This window comes from Heterodontus francisci, chromosome 4, assembly GCF_036365525.1.
Source record: "Heterodontus francisci isolate sHetFra1 chromosome 4, sHetFra1.hap1, whole genome shotgun sequence".
Taxonomy (NCBI): domain Eukaryota; kingdom Metazoa; phylum Chordata; class Chondrichthyes; order Heterodontiformes; family Heterodontidae; genus Heterodontus; species Heterodontus francisci.
The window spans coordinates 45,055,689-45,083,673 of NC_090374.1; the positions used below are offsets into that span (position 1 = coordinate 45,055,689).

Here is a 27,985-nt window from a genome sequence, read left to right on the forward strand (position 1 = left end):
ATTTCTCTACCCAACTCTCCAATCTATCTATATTCTGCTGTATTCTCTGACAGTCCCCTTCACTATCTGCTACTCCACCAATCTTAGTGTCGTCTGCAAACTTGCTAATCAGACCACCTATACTTTCCTCCAAATCATTTATGTATATCACAAACAACAGTGGTCCCAGCACGGATCCCTGTGGAACACCACTGGTCACACGTCTCCATTTTGAGAAACTCCCTTCCACTGCTACTCTCTGTCTCCTGTTGCCCAGCCAGTTCCTTATCCATCTAGCTAGTACACCCTGGATCCCATGCAACTTCACTTTCTCCATCAGCCTACCATGGGGAACCTTATCAAACGCCTTACTGAAGTCCATGTATATGACATCTACAGCCCTTCCCTCATCAATCAACTTTGTCACTCCCTCAAAGAATTCTATTAAGTTGGTAAGACATGACCTTCCCTGCACAAAACCATGTTGCCTGTCACTGATAAGCCCATTTTCTTCCAGATGGGAATAGATCCTATCCCTCAGTATCTTCTCCAGCAGCTTCCCTACCACTGACGTCAGGCTCACCGGTCTATAATTACCTGGATTATCCCTGCTACCCTTGTCAAACAAGGGGACAACATTAGCAACTCTCCAGTCCTCCGGGACCTCACCCGTGTTTAAGGATGCTGCAAAGATATCTGTTAAGGCCCCAGCTATTTCCTCTCTCAATTCCCTCAGTAACCTGGGATAGATCCCATCCGGACCTGGAGACTTGTCCACCTTAATGCCTTTTAGAATACCCAACACCTCCTCCCTCCTTATGCCGACTTGACCAAGAGTAATCAAACATCTGTCCCTAACCTCAACATCCGTCATGTCCCTCTCCTCGGTGAATACCGATGCAAAGTACTCGTTTAGAATCTCACCCATTTTCTCTGACTCCACGCATAACTTTCCTCCTTTGTCCTTGAGTGGGCCAATCCTTTCTCTAGTTACCCTCTTGCTCCTTATATATGAATAAAAGGCTTTGGGATTTTCCTTAACCCTGAATGCTAAAGATATTTCATGACCCCTTTTAGCTCTCTTAATTCCTCGTTTCAGATTGGTCCTACATTCCCGATATTCTTCCAAAGCTTCGTCTTCCTTCAGCCGCCTAGACCTTATGTATGCTTCCTTTTTCCTCTTAGCTAGTCTCACAATTTCACCTGTCATCCATGGTTCACTAATCTTGCCATTTCTATCCCTCATTTTCACAGGAACATGTCTCTCCTGCACGCTAATCAACCTCTCTTTAAAAGCCTCCCACATATCAAATGTGGATTTACCTTCAAACAGCTGCTCCCAATCTACATTCCCCAGCTCCTGCCGAATTTTGGTATAGTTGGCCTTCCCCCAATTTAGCACTCTTCCTTTCGGACCACTCTCGTCTTTGTCCATGAGTATTCTAAAACTTACGGAATTGTGATCACTATTCCCAAAGTAGTCCCCTACTGAAACTTCAACCACCTGGCCGGGCTCATTCCCCAACACCAGGTCCAGTATGGCCCCTTCCCGAGTTGGACTATTTACATACTGCTCTAGAAAACCCTCCTGGATGCTCCTTACAAATTCTGCTCCATCTAGACCTCTAACACTAAGTGAATCCCAGTCAATGTTGGGAAAATTAAAATCCCCTATCACCACCACCCTGTTGCTCCTACATCTTTCCATAATCTGTTTACATATTTGTACCTCTATCTCATGCTCGCTGTTGGGAGGCCTGTAGTACAGCCCCAACATTGTTTCCGCACCCTTCCTATTTCTGAGTTCTGCCCATATTGCCTCACAGCTCGAGTCCTCCATAGTGCCTTCCTTCAGCACAGCTGTGATATCCTCTTTGACCAGTAATGCAACTCCTCCACCCCTTTTACCTCCCTCTCTATCCCGCCTGAAGCATCGATATCCTGGGATATTTAGTTGCCAATCATGCCCTTCCCTAAACCAAGTCTCAGTAATAGCAATAACATCATACTCCCAGGTACTAATCCAAGCCCTAAGTCATCTGCCTTACCTACTACACTTCTTGCATTAAAACAAATGCACCTCAGACCACCAGTCCCTTTGCTTTCATCATCTGCTCCCTGCCTACTCTTTCCCTTAGTCACGCTGACTTCATTATCTAGTTCCTTACAGGCTTTAGTTACTACCTCCTTACTGTCCACTGACCTCCTCTTTTGGTTCCCAACCCCCTGCCACATTAGTTTAAACCCTCCCCAACAGCGTTAGCAAAAGCACCCCCAAGGACATTGGTTCCAGTCCGGCCCAGGTGTAGACCGTCCAATTTGTAATAGTCCCACCTCCCCCAGAACCGGTCCCAATGTCCCAAAAATCTGAACCCCTCCCTCCTGCACCATCTCTCAAGCCACGCATTCATCCTGACTATTCTTTCATTTCTACTCTGACTATCACGTGGCACTGGTAGCAATCCTGAGATTACTACCTCTGAGGTCCTACTTTTTAATGGCTCCTAACTGCCTAAATTCTGCTTGTAGGACCTCATCCTGTTTTTTACCTATGTCATTGGTGCCTATGTGCACAACGACAACTGGCTGTTCACCCTCCCCCTTCAGAATGTTCTGCAGCCGATCTGAGACATCCCTGACCTGTGCACCTGGGAGGCAACATACCTTTCGGGAGTCTCGTTTTCGACCACAGAACCGCCTATCTACTCCCCTTACAATCGAATCCCCGATGACTATAGCCCTTCCACTCTTTTTGCCGCCCTTCTGAACAGCAGAGCCAGCCACGGTGCCATGAATCTGGCTACTGCTGCCTTCCCCTGGTGAGCCATCTCCCTCAACAGTATCCAAAACGGTATACCTGTTGTGGAGGGAGATGACTGCAGGGGACACCTGCGCTGCCTTCCTGCTCTTTCTCTGCCTTTTGGTCACCCATTCCCTTTCTCCCTCAGCAATCCTAATCTGCGGTGTGACCAATTCGCTAAACGTGCTATCCACGACATCCTCAGCATCGCGGATGCTCCAAAGTGAGTCCATCCGCAGCTCCAGAGCCGTCATGCGCTCTAACAAGAGCTGTCTTTATATTCCTCAAGTGCTTTATCTGTTCCTAGCCTTCCAGCCCTTACAAATGCTTCCTTTTTCTTTTTGACTAGGCTCACAATATCCCGTGTTATCCAAGCTTCCCGAAACTTGCCAAACTTGTCTTTCTTCCTCACAGGAACATGCTGGTCCTGGATTCTAATCAGCTGACGTTTGAAAGACTCCCACATGTCAGATGTTGATTTACCCTCAAACAGCCGCCCCCAATCTAAATTCCTCAGTTCCTGCCTAATATTGTTATAATTAGCCTTCCCCCAATTTAGCACCTTCACCCGAGGACTACTCTTATCCTTATCCACAAGTACCTTAAAACTTATGGAATTATGGTCACTGCTCCTCGGAACTTCCCAGTGTCAGGCCATTCATTGAATACTTCCGTGTCACATTACTCCTTCCAAAGTGTATCACCTCACATTTTTCTGCGTTAAATTTCATCTGCCACTTTTCTGCCCATTTGACCATCCCATCTATAACTTCCTGTAACCTAAGACACTCCACCTCACTGTTAACCACTCGGCCAATCTTTGTGTCATCCGCGAACTTACTGATCCTACCCCCCACATAGTCATCTATGTCGTTTATATAAATGACAAACAATAGGGGATCCAGCATAGATCCCTGTGGTATGCCACTGGACACTGGCTTCCAGTCACTAAAACAGCCGTCTATCATCACGCTCTGTCTCCTACAGCTAAGCCAATTTTGAATCCACCTTATCAAGTTACCCTGTATCCCATGTGCATTTGCTTTCTTGATAAGTCTCCCATGTGGGACCTTGTCAAAGGCTTTGCTGAAATCCATGTAAACTACATCAACTGCACTACCCTCATCTACACACCTGGTCACATGCTCAAAAAATTCAATCAAATTTGTTAGGCATGACCTCCCTCTGACAAAGCCATGCTGACTATTCCTAATCAAATTTTGCCTATTCAAGTGGAGATAGATTCTCTCCTTCAGAATTTTCTCCAATAGTTTCCCTACCACTGACGTGAGACTCACTGGTCTGTAGATCCCTGGCTTATCTCTACAACCTTTCTTAAATAGTGGGACCACATTAGCTGTTCTCCAGTCCTCTGGCACCTCCCCCGTGGCCAGAGAGGAATTAAAAATTTGGGTCAGAGCCCATGCAATCTCCACCCTCGCCTCCCACAGCATCCTGGGGCACAAATCATCCAGACCTGGAGATTTGTCCACTTTTAAGCCTTCCAAAACCTCCAATACCTTGTCACTCCCTATGACAATTTGCTCAAGAACCTCACAGTCTCTCTCTCTAAGTTCCATATCTACATCCTCATTCTCTTGGGTGAAGACAGATGTGAAGTATTCGTTCAACACCCTACCAATGTCCTCTGGCTCCACCCACAGATTTCCCCCTTGGTCCCTAATGGGTCCTACTCTTTCCCTGGTTATCCTCTTCCCATTGATATACTTTCAAATATCTTGGGATTTTCCCTACTTTTACCAGCCAGAGCTTTCTCATATGCCCTCTTTGTACTCCACTAATGCTTCCATTGATTTGCTCTCCTTGTATTTGCTAAAAGCCTTTCTTTTCCTTCTCATCGTACCCTGAATGTTTCTGGTCATCCATGGTTCTCTGGGCTTGTTGCTCCTACCTATTACCCTAGAGGGAACATGTTGGGCCTGTACCCTCCCAATTTCCTTTTTGAATGCCCCCTACTGCTCTTCTGTAGATTTCCTGTCAAGTAACTCTTTCCTGTCTACCTTGGCCAGATCCTGCCTTATTTTACTAAAATTCGCTCTCCCCCAATCCAAAACCTTTTTTTGCAACTTGTCTATTTCTTTCTCCATAACAAGCTTAAATTGTACCATGTTGTGGTCGCTATCACCAAAATGCACCCCCACCAACACATCAACCACCTGTCCGGCTTCATTCCCCAGAATTAGGTCCAGCACTCCACCCTCCCTTGTTGGATCCTCTACATATTGAGCTAAAAAGTTCTCCTGTATCCATTTTAAGAACTCCACTCCTTCTAAGCCCTTAACACGATGACTATCCCAATTAATGTTGGGAAAGTTGAAATCACCTAATATAATTACCCTATTATTTTTACACACCTCTGCAAACTGCGCACATATTTGCTCCTCAATTTCCCGCTGACTATCTGGGGGTCTGTAATAAACACCTAGCAATGTGGCTGTCCCTTTTTTATTGTTAAACTCTACCCATAAAGCTTCATTTGATGCCCCCTCCAAGATATCATCTCTCCTTACTGCAGTAACGGACTCCTTAAATAATATTGCAATGCCCCCTCCTCTTTTACCCCGTCCTCTGTCTGGCCTGAAGATTCTATATCTCGGGATATTGAGCTGCCAATCCTGCCCCTCCCTCAACCATGTCTCCGTGATGGCTACTATATCACAATTCCACCTGTCAATCCTTGCCCTTAACTGATCTGTTTTACCTGGCATTAAAGTAGAGGCCTTCCATCCTGGTCTTACTCCGTTGAAACTTACTTCTGCTGCATTCCCTCTGACTTGTTCGCTTTCCTGTGTTTAGTTGTGTCCCTATTCTGCGCGGAGTCTGCATCCCCTCCCCCTGCCAAATTAGTTTAAACTCCTCCCAACAGCACTAGCAAACCCACCAGCAAGGATGTTAGTCCCCCTCTGGTTCAGATGTAGACCATCCCGCTTGTACAGGTCCCACCTTCCCCAGAAACGGTCCCAGTGGTCCAGGAATCTAAAACCCTCCCTCCTGCACCAACACTTAAGCCACACATTCATCTGTGCTATTCTCCTGTTTCTATACTCGCTAGCACGGTCCAACAAGAGAGGGTGCAGTTTTAGACATAGTTTTAGGAAATGAAGATGGGCAGGTGGAAGGAGTGGCAGTGGGAGAGCATTTTGGTGGTAGTAATCATAATTCAGACAGTTTTAACAGAATTATCGAAAGGACAGAGATAGAACAGGAGTTAGAGTTCTCAATTGGGGAAAGGCCAATTTTATGAAACCGAGGATTGATTTAGCAAAAGTGGACTGGAAACAGCTACTTGAAGGTAAATCAGTGTCAGAGCAGTGGGAGGCATTCAAAGGAGAGATTCAAGGGGTTCAAAGTAAACATGTTCCCACAAAGAAAAGGGTGAAGTGGCCAAATCTAAAGCCCCATGGAAGTCAAGGAGCGTACAAGGTAAGATAAGGTAGGAAAGGAAAGCTTATGTCCAACACCGAGAACTCAATACTACAGAAAGCCGAGAGGAGTATAGAAAGTGGAGGGATGAAATCAAAAAGGAAATTAGGAAAGCAAAGAGAGGGCATGAAAGAATATTGGCAAGCAACATCAATGTGAACCCAAAGATGTTTTATCAATACATTAAGAGTAAGAGAATAACTAAGGAGAGAGTAGGGCCCATAAAAGACAGATGTCAGAGGTAGTTTCTTTACTCAGAGAGTAGTAGGGGCGTGGAACGCCCTGCCTGCAACAGTAGTAGACTCACCAACTTTAAGGGCATTTAAGTGGTCATTGGATAGACATATGGATGAAAATGGAATAGTTTAGGTCAGATGGTTTCACGGGTCGGCGCAACATCGAGGGCCGAAGGGCATGTACTGCGCTGTAATGTTCTAATGTTCTAATGTAAAAAAAAGGTAACCTATGTGTAGGGGCGGAAGATGTTGGTATGGTTCTTAATGAATACTTTGCGTCTGTCTTCACAAAAATGCAGTTATTGTAGTTAGGAGGAGGAGTGTGAAGTATTGGATGTGATAAACATAGGGAGAGAGGAAATATTAATGGGACTAGCATCCTTGAAAGTTGATAAATCACCAGGGCCAGATGAAATGTACCCTAGGCTGTTAAAAGAAGCAAGAGAGAAAATAGTAGAAGGTCTGACCATCATTTTCCAGTCCTCACTGGATACAGGTGTGATGCCGGAGGATTGGAGAACTGCTAACATTGTACCTCTGTTTAAAAAGGGAGCGAAGGAGAGACCAAATAATTACAGGCTAGTCAGTCTAACCTCAGTAGTGGGCAAATTATTGGAATCTATTCTGAGAGACAGGATAAACTGTCACTTAGAAAGACACTGCCATTCGGAAAAGGACCCATCTATCCCTACTCTTTGTTTCCTGTCCACCAACCAATTTTCTATCCATCGCAATACACTACCCCCAATCCCATGCGCTATAATTTTGCATGCTAATCTCTTATGTGGGACTTTGTCAAAAGCCTTCTGAAAGTCCGAATAAACCACATCCACTGGCTCCCCCTCATCAACTCTACTAGTTACATCCTGAAGAATTCTACTAGATTTGTCAAGCATGATTTCCCTTTCGTAAATCCATGCTGACTCTGCCCGATTCTACCACTGTTCTCTAAGTGCTCTGCTATAAAATCTTTGACAATGGACTCTAGAATTTTCCCCACTACCAACATCAGGCTGAATGATCTATAATTCCCAGCTTTCTCTCTACCTCCCTTTTTAAATAGTGGGGTTACATTAGCTACCGTCCAATCTGTAGGAACTGTTCCAGAGTCTATAGAATCTTGGAAGATGACCACCAATGTAACCCCTATTTCTAGGGCCACTTCCTTAAATACTCTGGGATGCAGACCATCAGGCCCTGGGGATTTATCCGCCTTCAATCCCATCAATTTCCCCATTTCTCTACTAATACTGATTTATTTCAGTTCCTCTCTCTTACTAAGCCCTGTGCTCCCCAACATTTCTGGTATGATATTTGTGTCCTCCTTTGTGAAGACAGAACCAAAGTATGCATTTAGTTGTTCAGCCATTTCTTTATTCCCCACAATAAATTCCCCTGTTTCTGACTGTAAGGAACCTACATTTGTCTTCAATCTTTTTCTCTTCACATACCTATAGAAATTTTTACAGTCAGTTTTTTATGTTCCCCGCAAGCTTGCTCTCGTACTCTATTTTCCCCTTCTTGGTCCTCCTTTGCTAAATTCTAAACTGCTCCCAATCCTAAGGTCTGTTGTTTTTCCTGGCAAATTTATATGCCTCTTCCTTGGATCTAATGCTATCTTCAATTTCCCTTGTAAGCCATGGTTTGGCTACCTTTCCCATTTTACTTTTGCACCAAACAGGGATAAACAATTGTTGCAGTTCATCCATGTGTTCTTTTAAATGTTTGCCATTGCCTATCCACCGTCATCCCTTTAAGTAAAGTTTCCCAATCTGTCATGGCCAACTCGCACCTCATACCTTCATAGTTTCCTTTACTAAAATTCAGGACCCTTGTCTCAGAATCAACTACATTACTCTCCATCTTGATGAAGAATTCTATCATATTGTGGTTGCTCGTCCCCAAGGGGTCTCGCACCACTAGATTGTCAATTATTCCTCTCGCATTACATTACAAGGATAGATACATTAATCAAGGATAGTCCGCATGGATTTGTTAAGGGAAGATCTTGTCTGACTAACTTGATGGAATTTTTTGAAGAAGTAACAAGGAAGATAGATGAGGGTAGTGCTGGTAATGTGGTGTACGTGGATTTTAGCAGGGCTTTTGACAAGGGCCCACATGGCAGACTGTTTCAAAAAATAACATCCCATGGGATCCAGGGAAATGCAGCAAGGTAGATGCAAAATTGGCTCAGTGGCAGGAAACAAAGGGTAATTGTTGATGGGTGTTTTAGCGAATGGAGGACTGTTTCCAGTAGCGTTCCACAGGGTTCAGTACTGGGTCCCCTGCTTTTTGTGGTCTATATTAATGATTTGGACGTAAATGTAGGGGGCATGATCAAGACGTTTGTAGACGACACAAAGTTTGGCCGTGCGGTAGATAGCAAGGAGGATATTGATGGCCTGGTTAGAAAAGTGTCAACTGGAATTCAACTTGGAGAAGTGTGAGGTGATGCATTTGGGGAGGGCAAACAAGGCAAAGGAATACACGATTAATGGGAAAATACTGAGAAGTGAAGAGGAAGTGAGGGACCTTGTAGTGAATGTCCACAGATCCCTGAAGGTAGCAGGAAAGGTCGATAATGTGGTTAAGCATGCATATGGAATCCTTTATTAGCTGAGGTATAGAATATAAGAGCAGGGAGGTTATGCTGGGACTGTATAACTCATTGGTTAGGCCACAACTTGAGTACTGTGTGCAGTTCTGATCACCTCATTACAGAAAGGATGTAATTGCAGTAGAGAGGGTACTGAAGAGATTTACAAGGATGTTGCCAGGGCTGGAAAAGTGCAGCTATCAGGAAAGATTGGACAGGCTGGGGTTATTTTCCTTGGAACAGAGAAGGCTGAGGAGAGATCTGATTGAAATGTACAAAATTTTGAGGGGCCTAGATAGAGTGGAGGTGAAGGGCTATTTACTGTAGCAGAAAGGTCAGTGACTAGGGGCGTAGATTTAAAGTGAGTGATAGAAAAATTAGAGGGGTGATGAGGAAAAGCTTTTTCACCCAGAGGGTGACGGGGGTCTGGAACTCACTGCCTGAAAGGGTACTTGAGGCAGAGACCCTCAACTCATTCAAAAGGAATCTGGATATGCACCTAAAGTGCCATAATCGCCAAGACTACAGACCAAATGCTGGAAGGTGGGATTAGAATGGGTGGATCATTTTTCAGCCAGCACAAACATAATGGGCCAAATGGCCTTTTTCTGTGCCTTAAACTTTCTATGATTCTATGATTAACTTCCCATATGGCAGATACATTGTGGGACATAATGTTCCTCTTCCTCTCCTGCTCTTGGTTGTTTGTGACTTGTAAATCATCATCTTCAAACTCCCTTACTCACCTTTGCCAGGATGGTCATATGTGTATTGGTGCTTGTGACATATGGAATGCTTAACATAACCTGCTGTGGTGTGAGAACCCTTCATCGAGGGAAGAATATTTTGAGTAGGGATAATTGTTTAGGGAAGCAAAAACTTGCATTTATATGACACATTTGGCATCCTCCAATCATTCCAAAGCATTTGATAAGCCATGATTTTTGTTTGCTGTTATTTATACAGGCAATGACATAAATCAAGTTGTGCACATCGAGGTAACAGCAAGTTAACTAAATAAAAAGCAACTTAACGCAGATGCTGTAAATCTGATGATCTAAATGGCCAATTAATGATAGTCTTATTAGTTGAGGAAAGAATGTTGACTAGGACACTAGAACTCCTCTGTATAGCAGCAAGAGATGTTTTCCATGGGCCTTAGTTTATTGTATCATCCAAAGGAGAGCACCTCTCTCCATGCACTGAACTGGAACTTGTTTTGATACCCCCCAAAAAATCTTATTTTTCTACAGAGAGGAGGCAGCATCACTTGTTCAGTTTCAGAAAATAATCTGGTGATTTTTTTTTTGTCCCGGATACGCCCTGAACAAATTACGCCTAATAAGGTGGTTACTTATTCCGACTGAAAGAAGATATTGAATTGCAATCTGAGATTTTTTTTTTGAGGCACTCTCAAATATAAAATAGGGAGGACTGAGGATTTATTGCTTTGAAGCGTACAGAGCCGAAATGTTAGCCAAACTTTCCTTTTGGAAAGTTCCAGGAATTTGATTAATTCAGATTTTCAGTTGTTTAAAATTATGTTTACAGCTCACTGCACTGGTCACTGTTGTACAACATGTGTGAATTTGCTGGGATGTGGCCCCACTGTATTTCAAATGCATTGAGAGCCGTTTTGTGGGCGTGTTGTAGTTTAGCACAGTCCTATATCCGGCCTTGTCTCCTCTTCTGATCGGTGATATTTGTGGCATCCAAATCGACCAATGATTAAAAATGGCCCTCAATTTAAAGAGAGACAAACAATAAAATTCACATGACCAGTGGAACCAAAGAAACCGCAATTAGAATTAGCAACAGCTCCCTCCCTCTCCCAGCATCTGTAACTTTATTTCCAATAATGCACCGGCCAAACCGATACAAATAGGTGACGTCAGACAAATTCGTCGCCCGGGCAACGCATTCTAAAGGCGTGGGCTCCTCCAATCAGAGGAGGTGGAATGTGGAACGGCAGCGAATCAGCGCGGAGCGGCGGGGATTTTAAATCTGAACTCAGAAGCACTGCTTTGGTGCGCGTTTGGCTTCCCAGATACAGCTAGAGCGAGGGAGCAGGAGGCAGTGCTGAATACTAAGGCGGTGGATATGGCTCTCCGGCTGGGCAAGGTTCGAGTTACTCCTTTGAAAATGTATTCCATTGTAACGAGTGCACAAGATCGTTTCAAGTTGTGCGGTGGGGGTCGGCTGGTAAAGGAGTTCCTTATCCTGAGGGCTAGCACGACGCCTCCCTTTTGGTTTTAGGTTTGGCCTCTTGGAGTAGATAATTTTTTTTTCTCGAAAGAAGCTCCTGTATAACGTAACTTTCGCAACTACTTTTTATTTATTTAACTTGTCCAAACCGAGCGGAGCGGAAGCCTTGATCTGTAACTTTTAATGATATCGTGGTTATGGTACTAAAATGTGAACATGTAATAAGTGGGCTAAAGTCATATTAGATTGTAAAATAAAACCGGATGCTGGGAGTATGGAATAAAAACAAGAAATGCTGGAACCACTCCATAGGTCTGGCAGCATCTGTGGAAAGACCCGAAACGTTAACTCTGCTTCTCTTTCCACAGATGCTGCCAGACCTGCTGAGTGATTCCAGCATTTCTTGTTTTTATTTCATATTAGACCGTAACGCCTGTTACGGCTGCACATATTTGCTTCACATAACGGGCCGAATATAACTTAAAGACTTGTTTACTGTAAATATTTCGTCATCTCAGGCTCTGTTTCCTCTGCTCAGACGTTGGGGCGAGGCTCTCTTTGTGGTGGGGAAGGGGGAGAGAGAGGGGGGGGGAAAGCTCTTCTGTTCTATTGAAAACTATGATGGCCACGATGTTTAGTAATGGATGTTTATCACCAATTCCTATTCACGGGATTTTTTTTCGGGTGGGTGATGAATGAAATGCTATTCTGTAGCTGAGTTAATTAAAAGCCACCGAATTTTCTAAATTGTTATATAAAGCTCTTTAACATGCATGGTGAAATCTCTCGCCTGTCTTTTTTTTAAATATAAATGTGCTGAACCAATTGCACGTGATTTTTGCGGATGGGCGGGTACTCCTGTATTCAAATAGGGGGGGGGGGGGGGGAAGGACGATAACTTCGAGCTGTGAATAACTAACTGGACTCGACTACTGAATGATATGGTTGGTAATACTACGAAGTCCAGTTGTTGGAGGATAATTGAAATATTACATCCAACACCGAACAGAACATTGGATGGCTTGGATTCCATGATATATTCTCCTCCTTTCCCAGTCCTTATTCCCTAAATAAATGTAAGTTTACAAGTGTGACTCAAGTTTGCAATAAACTGACTACAATCAGCAAGTAGAGTCGCCGAGTTTAACATATGGGACATTTTTTTCCTCTAAATTGCTTCTTGGGTTTGGAGTTTTTGGCACTTTTTTTTCTAGAAATCCCTTTGAGAGAAAAAATTATTCAGTAGATTCTCCAATTTTGGAAGTTCCCCTCTTGGTACAACACCATTCTTGTAAGTGGACTTTCTGTCCCTTGAGATCCCGAGTGTAATTTTCCCTGCCCAGTATTTAAAGGAAGTCATGACCTTGGGAAATCAAAACTGACTTAATATACGAGTTAGTGAATGATTTTTGCACGCGAGTTTACCTCTTTACAGAAGGTGTATTGCAATGACACTAATCAATTACTTAACTGGATTGTTTACACAACATTGTACAATATCAATTTCTCTACACTTGCTACTCTCCAAACATGGATCTTAGAAAGTTGAACTAAGGCCGAAGGGCCTGTTTCAGTGCTGTATCTCTAAACTAAACCAGGTAAGCCTTTAAAAGGGACAGCTTCTTGCTGGAAATTTTTTTAAAAAATATTTCTTCCCTGCAATGCTGCCCCCTCTTTCCCTCCTTCTCTTTCTTTCCCCCCCACCCCCCCCCCCCCCCCCATAGAATGAGTGTGACCATCTAATGGGCTAATTTCACAATCACTTTGTATGAGAAGGAGCCTGCCTGGCCAGTGTTCTCCCTCTTTGCCACTATGGCCTATGTTATTTCACAAATGATAACATTGGATTAATGAGTGTTGCACGGTGCCATCCTTTGGAATGTTTGTGATTTGCATATTATCTCAATCCTTGCATTTTGAATATCTGGTGCTGCAAATCACTCTAGTAACCAGCCTGGTTCTTCACTTGTAGCTTAGTGGGGGGTGGGGGAAGAATTGCTCACCTTGTTACTAAGATGTATTGACTTCTACCATTTATTAAATGAAATATTTTCCCTGCTTTATTTTGATCCTATAAAGCATTCTATTGCCCTGATGGCAGTAGACGGTGCTTTGTATTGGGTCTTCTGACCTGACTGCTGTAACAAGCTGGAATCTGGTGTCTTGTGCAAGTTGAAACCCATTGAGAAGAAATTGGCTACATGAATACTTGTACTGCAGTTACATGGATAAATTGGAGGTGCTAGAGCTGTTTGAGAGAAGGCTGAAAGGATTTGATAGAGGTGCTCAATCATGATGTTTAGCAGAGTAGATGGGGAGAAATTCCTTCTGTTGGCAGTGGATGCTGTTTTAAGGTGACTCGAGAGGCAATGGGAACATGAGAGCTTTTTTGAAACAGTAAGTGGTTAGGACCTGTATTACACTGCCATGAGATTGAATCTGCCTCAATCGTGGCTTTCAAGAGGTTTGGATAATGATCTAAGAAATTTGTAAGGCTACATGGGAGTAGGACTAGCTGAGTTAGAGCAGCCATGCCATACAACAGGCCAATAGTTCCTATGTTGTAACTATTCTAATACTGTTGGTATGGTTCTTATTTTAGTATTTTGTCAATAGCATAACTGCAGTATTTTAATTACAGGCTACTCATGTTGGGAAAGACCATGTTGAACCCAAAGTACTTCCAGCAAAAGTTGGAACAAAATTTGGCTTGAGACCGAGAACTGCTTTGGTGGATATCGGAAACAAGGCACAAGGAAATAAAGTCCCTTTGAAAAAGGTATGTTGTCCATTGCTAGATAACCTGTCGTTTTTTTTTAAACCAGGCTAAAAAAAAGTTACTGCGTTTGACTTGCTTGCATCTTGTTAGAATTCAAAAAAGATGTTGTTGTCCTATCAAACTTTTAAACATGCAATCAGATATTTTGGCTGTTTACATTTTTTTTTTCTAAGCCTTGTGTAAAACTTGAATTTTGTGCTGTGGCTAGATTGATAGCTACTACTGCATAAACACCATCAGAACATTTGATGGGATCTAGAGATCCTCATTGGGGGGTGGGAAGAAAGGCAAGTTTATGCAATAATTCCTAAATTTACAACTTTGCAGGGGAAAAGTACAGTGGTCCCAAAAGTGGAACCAGTGAAAAAGCTCAACAAAGCAGTTGTTTCACAAACTGAGAACTATGAAGATATACCAAAGGTAACTATATTGCTGTAGCCTATAAACTTGTCATAATGTAAAATGGGAGATAATATAATGGCAAACATTATAGATATAGTGCTGCTTGTAAGTATTAGTATTGAACTTCAGGAAAAACCTCTGCTGTTAAAGTAGAGCTTCATCCTAGTTTGTCCATATTCTAACTGAACTAGAGCAAAAAATCAAATCCCTAATCTTGTACCTAAACTCAGTTCCTAGAGTAACTCAACAGGTAATTAGTGGCTGCTTGCTGTTTCCCTAAACTGTAACCTTTCCCTCCATCACCCCACCAACAAAACTGCTATCTGTAGTTTACTTTTGTATTTTATACATACAAATCTTTAAGATTCACTTTTTTCAAATGTGACACAATTGGGTGGCACAGTGGTTAGCACTGCAGCCTCACAGCTCCAGGGACCCAGGTTTGATTCTGGGTACTGCCTGTGTGGAGTTTGCAAGTTCTCCGTGACCATGTGGGTTTTTGCCAGGTACTCCGGTTTCCTCCCACAGCCAAAGACTTGCAGGTGATTGGTAAATTGGCTGTTTTAAATTGCCCCTAGTGTAGGTAGGTGGTAGGGAATATGGGATTACTGTAGGGTTAGTATAAAGTGGGTGGTTGTTGATCGGCACAGACTCAGTGGGCCGAAGGGCCTGTTTCAGTGCTGTATCTCTGAATAAAATAAAATTGATTACAGTAGCCTAATTTTTAAATTTCTTTTGAAATAAAGCAAAGTACAGGCTGAGTAACTATCTTGCTTATTTTCCTATCTATCCATCTATTCATAAAGCTTTTTGCAACTCTATCTCCAACACCAAATTTAAATGTAATTGCTGGCCAAGGGCTGGTTTTATAATAAATTGCCAAGATTAATGGCAGAAGTTAAGAGGGTGGTAAATACAGGTGAGTCTCTGAACTTTTGAGAATTGAGCCAATTCAAGCAGTTCATACAATGTTTATTTTTAAGCAAATTTTAATACTATTTGCCATGCTGAAGTGAAAGATGCTGACAGCTTCCAATATATAAATAACAGGTGATAATTCAAGACCAGCCTTATGAACAATTGACTATTGCAACTTGTATTGGTTTATTAGTGATAACTTTTTAAAATCTTGACATTGGGTATAAAATCTGGAATTTTGTTCTGTACTTCTGGAAAGACTACCTACATTAATTTTCTGCTACCATGGCAACTGTTCAGTTACAGGTGCCAGTGTCGCCATCTCTGATGGAAACATCAGGCTGTATACCTGAAGATTTGTGCCAGGCCTTCTCTGATGTGCTGCTTCCTGTTAAAGATGTTGATGCAGATGATGGTGACAACCCCATGCTATGCAGTGAATATGTTAAAGATATCTACAAATATTTGAGACAACTGGAGGTCAGGTTTTGTTAACGTGACTTAACATCTTGAATGACCATTCCAATGCTCTCCTGACTCTGTCTCTCCCATCTTCCACCCTCTAAACTTGGCATAATCACAAACCCTGCCCATATTCTAACATGTACCAAGCTGGCTTCTGGTCTGGCAATCAATGTTAATTCCCATCCTTGGTTGTCTTATAAAGTTGGTGTGCCCTCTTGTCTGGCCTGCTGTCCAACCTGGACCTGACATGTGTTGGGGTCAGGTTGCTCTTCTGGGTTGGGGGGACACAGCAAGAATTGCATTTTGCTCTGCTGGTAAGTGTCAAAAGTTGAAAAGCCTACCTGAGCTGGGAGTCTGGGACTTCAAGAGAGAAATGGAGTCTGCACAATGAGTGTGATGACACATCACACTCTTGCTGCAGCTTCCTACAGATTGGGAGTCCGGAGGTAGAGGTGGAGGGTAAAGGGAACATTCCAGCGGTGGGGTCAGGCTCTAGTCTGATGTGGTTCGGTTGGGGTTTTTTGTGACCTGAGCAGGCTTTTATCCTCTTGCCTCTTGTTTTTGGTTACATGCCCCATATCTTTTATCAAACAAAGATGTTTTACAAGAGCATTACTAGTATTATAGATACTCTGTACAACAGTGTTGTAAGCCATTGTGCCCAATTAGTTCCCCATCTTCAGGTGACTGAAGATGCTAATCTCCAGCTTTCTAGTACTGTCTTCACTCTTAAACTATTCTGCATTTTTTAACTGACTCTTGAGCACAAAGGTTTTAATCTCCAGCTTGGAAGGAGGAAAGGCTATAGATATTAGTACTGTGGAAATAAAGCTGCTTCCATTCTAACTTCTTTTGACAGGGGTGCAGGGAGGAGGAGAAAGACTAGAGTTCTTCCTGCAAGAAACTAGTGCATACAAAAGTGTTTGGTTCAATTAGTTTGATTTGTACATTGTAGTACAACTGGCTTTTGCACCAACACTTTATGGGGAGACTATCTGGATTCTTGCCATTTTTTTTTAAATCTGAGGGGCAAAGCTGTGCTTGGTGGCTCTTGTTTAGTCAGCTGAATGACAGCCATTTGGGCATGTTACCAGGGTCTGAAGTGGAGCTGTACCCCACTGAATGCCCTCCTCTGGAGGGTGGTGGAGGAAGATTTGTATCATGTACAATAAAATGCATGCTTTCCCTCTTCTGATTTTTAACATTTAAAAAAAAAATGTACTATTGTAGTTCCATAAGTGTAACTTTGTATTTTTGAGCAATACCCTGTTACTACCAAAATTCTTATTTTCTGAAAGGTGGAGCAGTCAGTGAGGCCAAAATACTTGGACGGAAAGGAGATAACTGGGAATATGCGTGCTATCCTAATAGACTGGCTTGTACAAGTTCAGAGAAAATTTCAGCTGCTCCAAGAAACCTTATACATGACTGTATCAATCATAGATCGATTCCTTCAGGTAAGAGCAGTATTTCAAATTAGTTACTATTTGATTCCCACATCTGCCTCAATTCTCCCACCTTGGTTTACAGTGCAGAATATGCTATCTTATTCAATTGTCTTGCTCTTATTCCCATGGTTTTATGCTTCAAATATGAAAAATCATGCTGGAAATACTCACCAGGTCAAGTAGCATATGGGGAGAGTTAATCAGAAATAGAAACATTCAATTTTCTATAACCAGCCTGTTACCTGACCATTTCCTTAATGTATTGCATTGGTTAAACTCCATTCCATGACCCATTCTTCATTTGAAGTTCACATTTCAAGTTCAAAATTGTTTGTTGTCCCTACCTTCTGACTTATTTTGCCATCCTACAATGCATAATTAAGGGTACTGCATTTGATGTAGTCTCTGGTTTTAGCAAGGCTTTTGATAAGGTCCCACATAGCAGACTGGCTACAGTAAACATGGGGTCCAAGGCAAAGTGGCAGGTTACTAGCCAGGTGGGTGGAACAGTGGCAAATAGAGTTCAATCTAGAGAAGGGCAAGTTAATGCATTTGGGTAAGCCAGCAAGAGAAACTACAATAAATGGTAGGATACTGAAGTGTAGAGGGACCTTTGAGTGCATGGCCACAGACCCTGAAGGTGGCTTTATTAGCCAAGGCATCGAATACAAGAGCTACTGTTTTATGCTGAAACTGTAAACATGCATTGGTTAGGCAGAGCTGGAGTACTACATGTAGTTCTAGTCACTGTCCTATAGGAAAGATCTGATTGTACAGAAGAGATTTGAGGTTAAGATTGGATAGGCTAGGGTTATTTTCTTTGGCACAGACGAGGCAGCAAAATGTAGAGTTGAGGTCTAGATAGTGGATAGGAAGGCTCCCTCCCCTTTGAGGGATTTGAAACCAGAAGTGTACATTTAAGGTTTTAAGGAGAAATTGTTGCCCATCCAGAGGTGGTGGAGATCTGGAACTCACTGCCTGAAAATGTAGTAGAGGCAGACTCTCATAATTAGTATTTGGATATGCACTTGAAGTGCTGTAACATAAAGGCTACTGACTAAGATCTGGAAAGTCGGATGGCTCCTTGTTGACTGATGTGGGCACAAGGGGTTAAATGGTTTCTGTTTATTTCTAGTTCTAATTTTTTTAAAGCTAGCTCTTGGTGAACACAATCTATAGAATGCTTAACATTTTATTTAACACTTCTGCTGTAAGCCAAAATGACCAAAAAAAAGCACCTAGTTTCTTGAGCCACATAATCTAAGGGCAAGGAAAAGTGGCTTTTTCTTGGAGTTAATTCAGATTAGTCAGGATTGTTAAACAGCACGGAGAACTGAAACCCCAGTTCTTTCCCATTTTTACTATCTGTAATCAATCCCTTTTGATTAAATTTAAACAGTGTATGGCCAATTTGAATAACTTTTTTTCATGGGTTTAAATAGGATTATTTTATTCACTTTCACCCCAAAAGTTTAATACTACATCACTCATGCACATAAGATGGTTGAGTCTGCTTTTACAAATTAAAGCAAAGGGAATAGTTTAATTTGCTTGGATTGTCTTGATGGGAGTGGGTATATCAAAACTGTTGCAGAATTCTCTGGACTTTGAACAGGTCATGAAGTTAGTTGCTTGTTTCGTTTTGTTTTCTGTACTAGTGGACTTTAAGAAACAGGCTCTTTAAAGACACAATGGTACTGACTTGTCTGCTTTCTGCTTTTCCTGCAGTCAAAGTCTATATTTAAAAGGAGCCCAATGTGCTGCCCTACCATGTGACTTTTGTTTCTTTTCCAAATATGGGGTAGAGGAGAGAAGAGGGAGGTCTAGGTTGATTTTAGCCCCATCCTTGTTTTAATAAAATAAAAAAAAAAATGTCTTTACCCTCCTCAGGAGGAATCACTTCTGTTCCAAGAGAAACCTGTCCAATTCAGTAATGTCGTCTAATTTTCAGGATGGGCATTGACCTTAATCTGTCCTTTCAAAAGCTGGCTGACCAAAGGCCAACTGACCTTTGGCTGTCTTTTGTAGCCCATGTCTACGTTTAATGTCCATTGTGATTCATTTAAAACTCAAATTGTTCCAGAAGATGCTATGCTGAATATAGTCCATGTTTAAAGTTATGAATAGGATATGAATAGGGCATGGCAGGATGTCCTTTCACCTAGAAACAAGAGATAAAAATGGGCTAGTTAAGTTCAGGAAGAGAACTTTGTGCTAGTGAAGGGGAAACTGGCTCACCTCAAACCCAGAGCTGATCCAACAGGGATAGTGTGTTTTGTTCAATAGTTAATTGAATTGAGATGACACTTGTTACAACACCCACTAAATATAAAACATCCTAACTTGTATCTGGCATTTTTTCCAGTGTTTGCCAGGCTTTGCAAAAGTTAGGGAAGCACATGTGGGGAAAAAACCTCATCCTGTTCAGATACTAAACCCTTTGACTAAGCTATTCAAAACTATTGGATAGTATGGCATATGCTCATTGCTTGCAGGAGTGACTAGCATCACTGTACCAGAGTAAAATATCCAAGCTTCAAACTTTCCCAGACATGGGAAAGAACTATTGATCAGCTGTTGAACTCTGGCCTTTTAGCCCTCCAGTGAGATTTTTTTTTTATTGGATACAAGCATTTGAGTCCAATGCCCTAGGTGTTTGGAAGCTTAGTACCCAGTTCAATCTGAATTCTGCTAAGGGAGCAAACCTTTCCAGGTTAACAAATTTTTATTTTATCATGCATTTAACATAGTAAAATGTCCCACGGCTGTGTTAATTTGAACCATGAGCAATTGGTTCAAGTGACCAATTGATTAGTAACGTCGTGAAGGGAATTTTAAAAACCTAGGGCCTCAGCAGCTAAGCGATCTAATTTTCATTGCTTCATTAAGATGCCAGAATTGAAGTGGAGATCTGAGGGTTGTAGGGTGAAGGGGAAGGCTATGGAGGAATTTGGCTCCCAGACAATTCATACTGGTTTTCAATGTAGGTCAGCAAGCACAGGGGGTGATGGGTGAACTTTGTTTGCTGCTTGGGTTACAGGCAGCAGACTTCATACAAATTCTAATACAACTTTTTTTTTTTAAACTGGTCTGTTTCAGGATAACCCAGTAACAAAGAGCAATCTACAACTTGTTGGTGTGACAGCAATGCTAGTGGCATCCAAATATGAAGAAATGTATCCCCCAGAAATTGGTGACTTTGTCTATGTTACAGACAACACATACTCTACAGCTGCAATACGTGAGATGGAGAGGAAGATTCTTCAGAAACTTAACTTTTCTCTTGGCAGGCCTCTTCCCCTGCACTTTCTGAGGCGGTCTTCAAAAATTGCAGGAGTAAGTCTAGCTTTCAATTTGTATTCAGCCAAGATTAATTCTCTATAGAAAAACTGAAGTGCAACTCCAATATAAATGAAAAGCTGTACAAAAGAAACTTGCATTTTCTAGAGATCCTTCTGTCCTTGGTACTCCAGCACTTTACACTTTGCTACTTCTGAAGTGCAAACAAAAGTGGCAAATGATCATGCCATTTATGGTTAATGTTGACCATGCCACCAGGGATCTCTCGACATGTCCATCTGATCTCAAACAAACCTATTACTCATCTGAAAGGTGGCCCCACTATAGTGTAGTTCAGAGGGTTAGGGGTTCAAACCTCATTCTATAGACACAAGCACTTCAAAATAAGAGCTCTCCCAATGTCCTAGCCAATGTTTATTTGTCTGTTTTCGGATTGGCTGGCTGTTGCATTTCCTACATTACTACAGTGACTAGACTCTAGTGCTATGAGTTCCAAGGTAGTGGACACTAAGTCTTTCACTACAGATGTTTGTAGGTTGTCCTTGTTTGAATTTCACAGCCTTCTGACTGCAACTTGTTTTGATACAAGTATACAATTTTAATGGTTTGAATTTGTACTGTAACTGATCAAACTGGACTTGAGCAAATAGCTGAGCACTGAATCAAGTAAGGGGAATATAGTCTTTCTCTTGTATACAAGTTTAGTGGTTTTCAAGTTGGAAAATATTCTGTTTTTAGCAATTGAAAATTCAGCTTGAATAGCCAAGGATTTTCATTTCAATAACTGAAATCTGACCATACACTTTAAATTTACCATCCTTTGTGCCAAAGATTTATCTTTTTACAAGACACTTGCCTTGAAGATTTGAGCTTGCTTTCACTGTTCATTCTCCTAGGTAAGCTCTGAACACCACACTCTGGCTAAATATCTAATGGAACTCACCATAGTTGACTACGAGATGATTCATTATCTTCCATCCCAGATTGCTGCAGCTGCTTTTTGTCTTGCTCAGAAAGTCTTAAATGTTGGTGAATGGGTGAGTACTGACTTCCAAACTCAGCCTTATCTAGCTGATTTCATTACAAACACTAAACAGTAACTATTTCAACCTAAATCTTTTCAGACACCTCTTCTGCAGCATTATATGACCTATAAAGAAGATGATCTTGTTCCAGTGATGGAGCACATTGCCAAGAATGTTGTGACAGTCAATCAAGGCCTCACGAAACATATGGTAAGCCTGTATTGGTGTGTAACTGAATATTGCCTCTTGCCTTTTAGATTGTGAAATGACAGCTATCTTACACTCTTGTACAGTATAAAGGTCCCCATTTTGGATTTCAAGCATGGTATTGTTTAAAGGGAAAATGTTATTGCATGTGGTACCTCGACCTTTAGAATTCAGAGTTAGTAACTTAATTTGACTGGAATTTTTTTACTGTCATGCCCTAGTCTGACATTTAACTATTGAATTAATCCTAACTACTGTTAGCATTTTTTTTATTTGGTCTTTGATTAGCACGACTGGCATTGAACTTTGGGGAGGCAGGGGTGTGTAGTGGTATTGCCATGACTAGTAATCCAGAGTCCCAAGCTAATGCTATGTAGACATGGGCTCAAATCCCACCATGGCAGAGGGTGAAATTTGAACTCTAAATAAAAAAAAATCTAATGGTGACAAGAGTTTTGTCATTTATTGTAAAAACCCATCTGGTTGACTAATTTCCTTGAAGGAAATCTGCCATCCTCACCTGGTCTGCCCTACAAATGACTCCAGGTGCACAATAATGTGGTTGACTTTTAAATGGTCTAGCAAGCCATGAAGTTCAAGGGTAATTGGGGATGGGCAACAAATACTGGCCTTGCCAGCAATGCCCACATCCTAGGAAGAAAAATTCCAAAACCAACACTTGGGTGGAAAAATTTTCAACTTGACTTTCCAACCCCTAGCCAATCTTTCTGCCAATTACTTTAATTGTATGTTTCCTCTTTATTTTCCTCTAAGGGAAACCCTAGGCCCCTCCATCTAAATCTCTCCTTTAACCTCCCCTGTTTCAAGGAAAACAACCCCAGTCTATCTGATCATTCCTTGCAGCTCATTCTCTATTCCAGGCTACATCCTCAATTATCCTGTAACCTCAAGTGCAATCACATCCTTCTGCATAATGTTACTAGAACTCTGCACAGTACTCTAGCTGTGGCCTAACTAGTCTGTACAGTTTTAGCAAAACCTCAGTTTTTATTCTATGACTTTTTTTTTTTTTCCCTGTTTCACTACCTTCAGGGATCTGTGGACATGCATTCCAAGGTCTCTATTCCTCCACACATCTCAGTATCTGACCATTTCTTGGTATTGCCTTCCCTCAAATAAATAGATTAAATTCTATCTGCCAGCTGATAGCAAGACTGATACCTTCCTGCTATCAGCCACACCATCTGTAAACTTAATCAGACCCTTGCGTTTAAGTCTAACTTATTACACCACCAAGCAATAAATGTTTAGTACACTGCCCTGCAAAACTTCCACTGGAAATGGCTTGGTCACAAACATTTGTCAACCAATTACCGTTTCTTCTTGCCACAAGTCAACTTTGGATCCCTCTCTGACAATCACCTGGGACATTGTCAAAAGCTTTACTTAAAATCCATGTGGGTCAAAAGGCTGGAGTTTCTGGTATTCTGAAGTGCTCAAGCTTTAAGAGTAAATTAGTGACACTACCAATCAGACTTTAATAGCAACACCGTGCTGGGAGAAGCTCTTTATGCAAATCCAGTCATTAACTGAACCATGTTCTTTAGCTAAAAATGAACCGAGCTTTGAAGCCTTTGAGTCATTGTTTCAATGCCGTCTTAGTTTGATTGCTATTGTAGCTTTATTAACATTACCATTTTGGTCTCTTTCCAGACTATTAAGAACAAGTATGCAAGCAGCAAGCAAATGAAAATCAGCAACATTCAACAGCTAAAGTCTGGTGTGGTGGTCAACCTTTCAAAGCACTTACTCCCCCGGAAATAGCTACCATACCTTTCTTTGAAAGGCAGCATGTTCTTGTATAGTCTTGTCTGAGATGCTTGTCAGCACTATGTGCTACTGTAAATAAGAAATGTAGTTTCCATTTTATCTACTATCTGAATTTTGTTCACTAATAAAACTGATTTTAAAAATGTTGGTGTGAAATTGTCACTGTCCAACTTGAATAACATTAAGTTAAATGTGTTTTCATTTCATCGAAGGGCACAATTGCAAACTTTGCAGATGATCTGAAACTGGGAAGCATTGGGCTGTGAGGACAGTGTTCAAAAGGACATGATTTGGTGGATAAGTGCCAGATGGAGGTCAATGTGGAAAAATGTGAAATGGTAGGAAGAGCATGGAGAGACAATAGAAGTGGTTCAACTCGATGGGATGCTAAGGGTATATGTGCATATGTCATGAAGGTGGTAGGACAGATTTGAGTGGTTAATAAAGCATAGTATACTATGCTTTTATTAATAGGGGCATAGAGTGTATGAGCAAAGATTGCTCAAACATGTATAAGAAGCTAGTGTGGCATCTAGTGCTGGGTGCCACACTTTCCAATGGATATGAAAGCACTGAGTGCAGCAGATTCATGAGAATGGCTTGGGATGAGGAACTTTAATTATAGAGAAATTGGGACTTGAAGGCTGACAGGCGATTTGATAAAGGGATTCAAAATGAGATCTGGATGGAGGGGATAGGAAAACACTAATCCCACTTGTGAAAGGATTGAGAATTAAGAGGTAGAGTTATGCCATTTGACACTTGCACTGACCTGTTCACAGGCCAAAACTTGATACATGATTCTGCTAAAACTATGAATGTCCCTTCTTGGCTTGGGTATGTTAAATACATAAATCTGAACCACTAGCATGCTAACTATGTGGAAGATGGGAGGAAAAACTCTATCTTGTCCAGTTTTTTTTTGTTCATTTGGATATGGTGACACTAGCAAGCAAATATTTAATCACCTTGACGTTGGTGAACCCACTGCAGTCCATGGGTGTAGGAAGTTCCAGAATTCTGACCCAGTGACCATGAAGGGCCAGCAATGTATTTCCAAGTCAGCATAGTGTGAGACTTGGAGAGGAACATGCAAGTGGCGGTGTTCCTATACACCAATTGCCCTGAACTCTAGATGGTAGACATTGAGAGTTTAGAAGGTGCTGTTGAAGTATTGAAGCCTTGGTGAGTCACTGCAGTGTATCTTGTAAGTAGTAAACACTGCAGCTACAGTGCACTGGTAATGGAGGGAGTAAATGTTTAAGATGGTGGATGGGTTACAAATGGAGCTTGACTGGACTGAATAATTACTTTAAATTTAGTATGCTAACAAACATCTAAATGGATTAGAATTTAGTTTCTATCATTTTTCCACACTGAATTGTGCCATGTGCCCCTGAATTTTATAGACTTCTCAATTACAATTCTTAACTTTCTCTGTAATGTTAAACTAACTAAATAAGCTCTGCCCCACCAGAACATTATTAGAGATCTCTCACTGGGGGCACTAAAGTTCCTACATTGACATTAATTTAGTGCTCACTGTTTAATAACATGAAATAAAATCTTATCAATTTGGTGCTGTTTTCCATTGGCAATAAATAAATAGTCCAATAAATCTGGTGTTTACAGAACCAGTAGCATGATATAGTTGGAGGCAACACTATTTTAAGTACTATATCTGTTACTGTGCAGGTCGTTTTATGTATCCTAAATAGAAAGGTGTAGTGCACCTACAGAACTGTCGTGTGAAAAGATGCATTAATGTGTTTGCAATAGAAATGGGTGCCACCAAGTAAATGGGTGAGATGAATTTATTGGGGGCAATTTAGGTGCATGGGCATTAATTAGGCTGGTATGTGCAGCTGCTGCCTAGAGGAGATGGCATGAGACCTGATCGCTTTTTGTGATGGACCCTCATTATAATGCATTAAACATGCTTCCCAATAAGCAGCTCTCCGATTTGGAAGTGTGAAACTGGCTAAGGTGGCCCTTTGTGAATGGCCTTCTGCAGCAGTGTGAAGGGGAGGTGTATTTAAAGTTGGGATCAAAAAGAAACAGCACTGTGGAGTAGCTGGCAAAAGGTGTGCAGCAACTACATAATGTTTCAATGCTTTACGATGCAAGGTCCACTGCCAGAAAATTGTCTCCCAAAGCACCATCTTGCTTTACCTGACCGCAGCTGAAGATTTCTTTAAGTATTGCTGGAAATAGCCACTTCTCAACTTGTCTGTCCATGATTGATAGGTAGGAACAGGAACTGGTGTTAGTCAGACAGGCAGACCCAATAATGGCATTGGAATCTTAACTGTGTCACTTAACCTTTGTTTGCATATATGTGTGAGGGTCCTGCCACTTGATTTTAATTCTGCTATCAGCTCATGTAAAAGGGGGAACTAAAGATGCAAACATGGTCCCAAAGTGCTTATGAATGTGACCGTGCTTTTGTAGCCTTAGTATTCTTTCTCAAATCTGTGGATCCCAATCCTCTTCCATGTGTGTAATCTTAGGAGTGTTGAAGAAGCTGGTGTTTGGAAGGTCGCTATCTGTTTATGGAGAAGGCGGCGCCATCCATCTCTGGCCACAAGCAATCTGGATGCGCAACTTCCTGAGATGGCACACACATGGGGTTGCAGGACTTTATTCCCAGAAAGACATTGCAGGCCATAAACTTAGCTAGATAAGCCTTGTAGTGCTGTGAGGTTTTCCTCCAAAATCGCCTTTTTCTGGAGCCATATCTGGTATTATAAGCCAACTAGACCTTAAAAAAGCCAGCTTTGAGAGTTGCATGAATGCACTCTGTGCATTTATATCTTTTAAAATGACAAACCTCAATGTGCTTATAACTGGAAGTAATTTTCTTGGTACAGTTTTCTATTATCATGCACAGTGATCTTCAGACAGTCGATGACTAAAACAGAAGATGGCTGTTACTGCAATCTGCCCACATCATCTTAGTTGACAGAAAACCTGTCGGGTATCAGAGTTCAGCAAGCTTTCCCCTTCTTGAAGTTATGATTAAGTTGACCTGGCTGGATTTCAGGAGACCAATCTCACTCGGATAGCCAACTCTGGTTGGACATAATCTTTGAGTTTCATCAGATGATCTCACTCCTCAAATCACTCTGCCAAGACAAACCGGACTACAACATTGACAAATTCTGAAGTATGTAGCACATTTCACAACCTCAGGACATCCAAAAGCACTTTACGGCCAATGAAGTACTTTCGAAGTGTAGTGACTGTTGTAATGTAGGGAATGAGGCAGCTAATTTGCACACAAGTAACAATGAAATAAATGACCAGATTATCTGCATTTAGTGTCAGCTGAGGGATAAATATTGGCCATGCAGCTGGGAGAACTCCCCTTCAAGTAGTGGATCTTGTGCATCCACCTGAGAGGGTAGAAGGGGCCTCAGTTTAATGCCTCATTTGAAGGACACGATCCTCAATAGTCCAGTATTTTCTCAGTACTGCACTGCAATGTCAGCCTAGATTATGTGCTAATGTCTGTAGAGTGCACCTTGAACCCACAACAGTCTGACTCACATCTGATTGTGCTACCACTGAAACAAGGCTGACATTTGTCAGGCCTGTAGAAGGTAGTCTTGTTCTTCTAAAGACCACCCTTGTAAGAACATAAGGAATAGGAGCAGGAGAGGCCATTCGGCCCCTTGAGTTTGCTCCACCACACAATAAGATCATGGCTGATCTGATTCTGGCCTCAAAACCACTTTCCTGCCTGCCCCCTACCCATAACCCTTGACCCCCTTGTTGATCAAAAATATATCTAACTCAGTGGGGGAATCTAGAATTAGGTGGCACAGTTTCAAAATAAGGGGTCTCCCCAAGGGGAAACATCCTCTTAACATCTACCCAGTTAACTCCCCTCTGAATCTTCTATGTTTCAATAAGATCACCTCTCATTCTTCTAAACGCCAATGTGTATTGGCCCAACCTGCTCAACCTTTCCTCATAAGAAGACAACCCCTTCATCCCAGGGATCAGCCTAGTGAACCTTCTCTGAACTGCCTCCAATGCAAGTATATCCCTCCTTAAAAGGGAGACCAAAACTGTACGCAGTACTCTAGGTGTGGTCTCACCACTGCCCAGTACAGTTGTAGCAAGACTTCCCTACTTTTATACTTCATCCCCCTTGCAATAAAGGCCAACATTCCATTTGCTTTCCTAATTACTTTCTGTAGCTGCATGCTAACTTTCTGTGATTCATGTATGAGGGCACCCAGATCCCTCTGTACTGCAGCATTCTGCAGTCTCTCTCCATTTAAATAATATTTTGCTGTTCTATTTTTCCTATCAAAGTGGACAACCTCATATTTTGCCACATTATACTCCATCTGCCAAATTTTTCCCCACTCACTTAACC

The 27,985-nt window shown here is 41.8% G+C and overlaps 1 protein-coding gene across 2 annotated transcripts; it reads left to right on the forward strand.

The window, feature by feature from the left end:
* Positions 1–11,064: 11,064 nt before the first annotated feature.
* LOC137368995 (G2/mitotic-specific cyclin-B1-like) lies at positions 11,065–23,741 on the forward strand. Of its 2 annotated transcripts, XM_068029445.1 has the most exons (9): positions 11,067–11,179; positions 13,905–14,042; positions 14,370–14,462; positions 15,663–15,842; positions 17,126–17,284; positions 20,375–20,611; positions 21,472–21,612; positions 21,700–21,810; positions 23,482–23,741. In XM_068029445.1, exons 1-9 carry the CDS (start codon positions 11,159–11,161, stop codon positions 23,590–23,592), a joined length of 1,191 nt encoding a protein of 396 aa, XP_067885546.1. In that variant the 5' UTR covers positions 11,067–11,158; the 3' UTR covers positions 23,593–23,741. The 2 variants fall into 2 exon arrangements, with proteins under 2 accessions (XP_067885547.1, XP_067885546.1); XM_068029446.1 differs by lacking the exon at positions 15,663–15,842 and having other exon boundaries at positions 11,065–11,179.
* Positions 23,742–27,985: the final 4,244 nt, after the last annotated feature.

Excerpts from the sequence above, each read along its gene's own strand:
- LOC137368995 (XM_068029445.1), top strand. The coding sequence starts at position 11,159 with ATGGCTCTCCGGCTGGGCAAG. Across the intron at positions 11,180-13,904 it reads TGGCTCTCCGGCTGGGCAAG|GCTACTCATGTTGGGAAAGA; the intron begins GTTCGAGTTACT and ends TTTTAATTACAG. Across the intron at positions 15,843-17,125 it reads AATATTTGAGACAACTGGAG|GTGGAGCAGTCAGTGAGGCC; the intron begins GTCAGGTTTTGT and ends ATTTTCTGAAAG.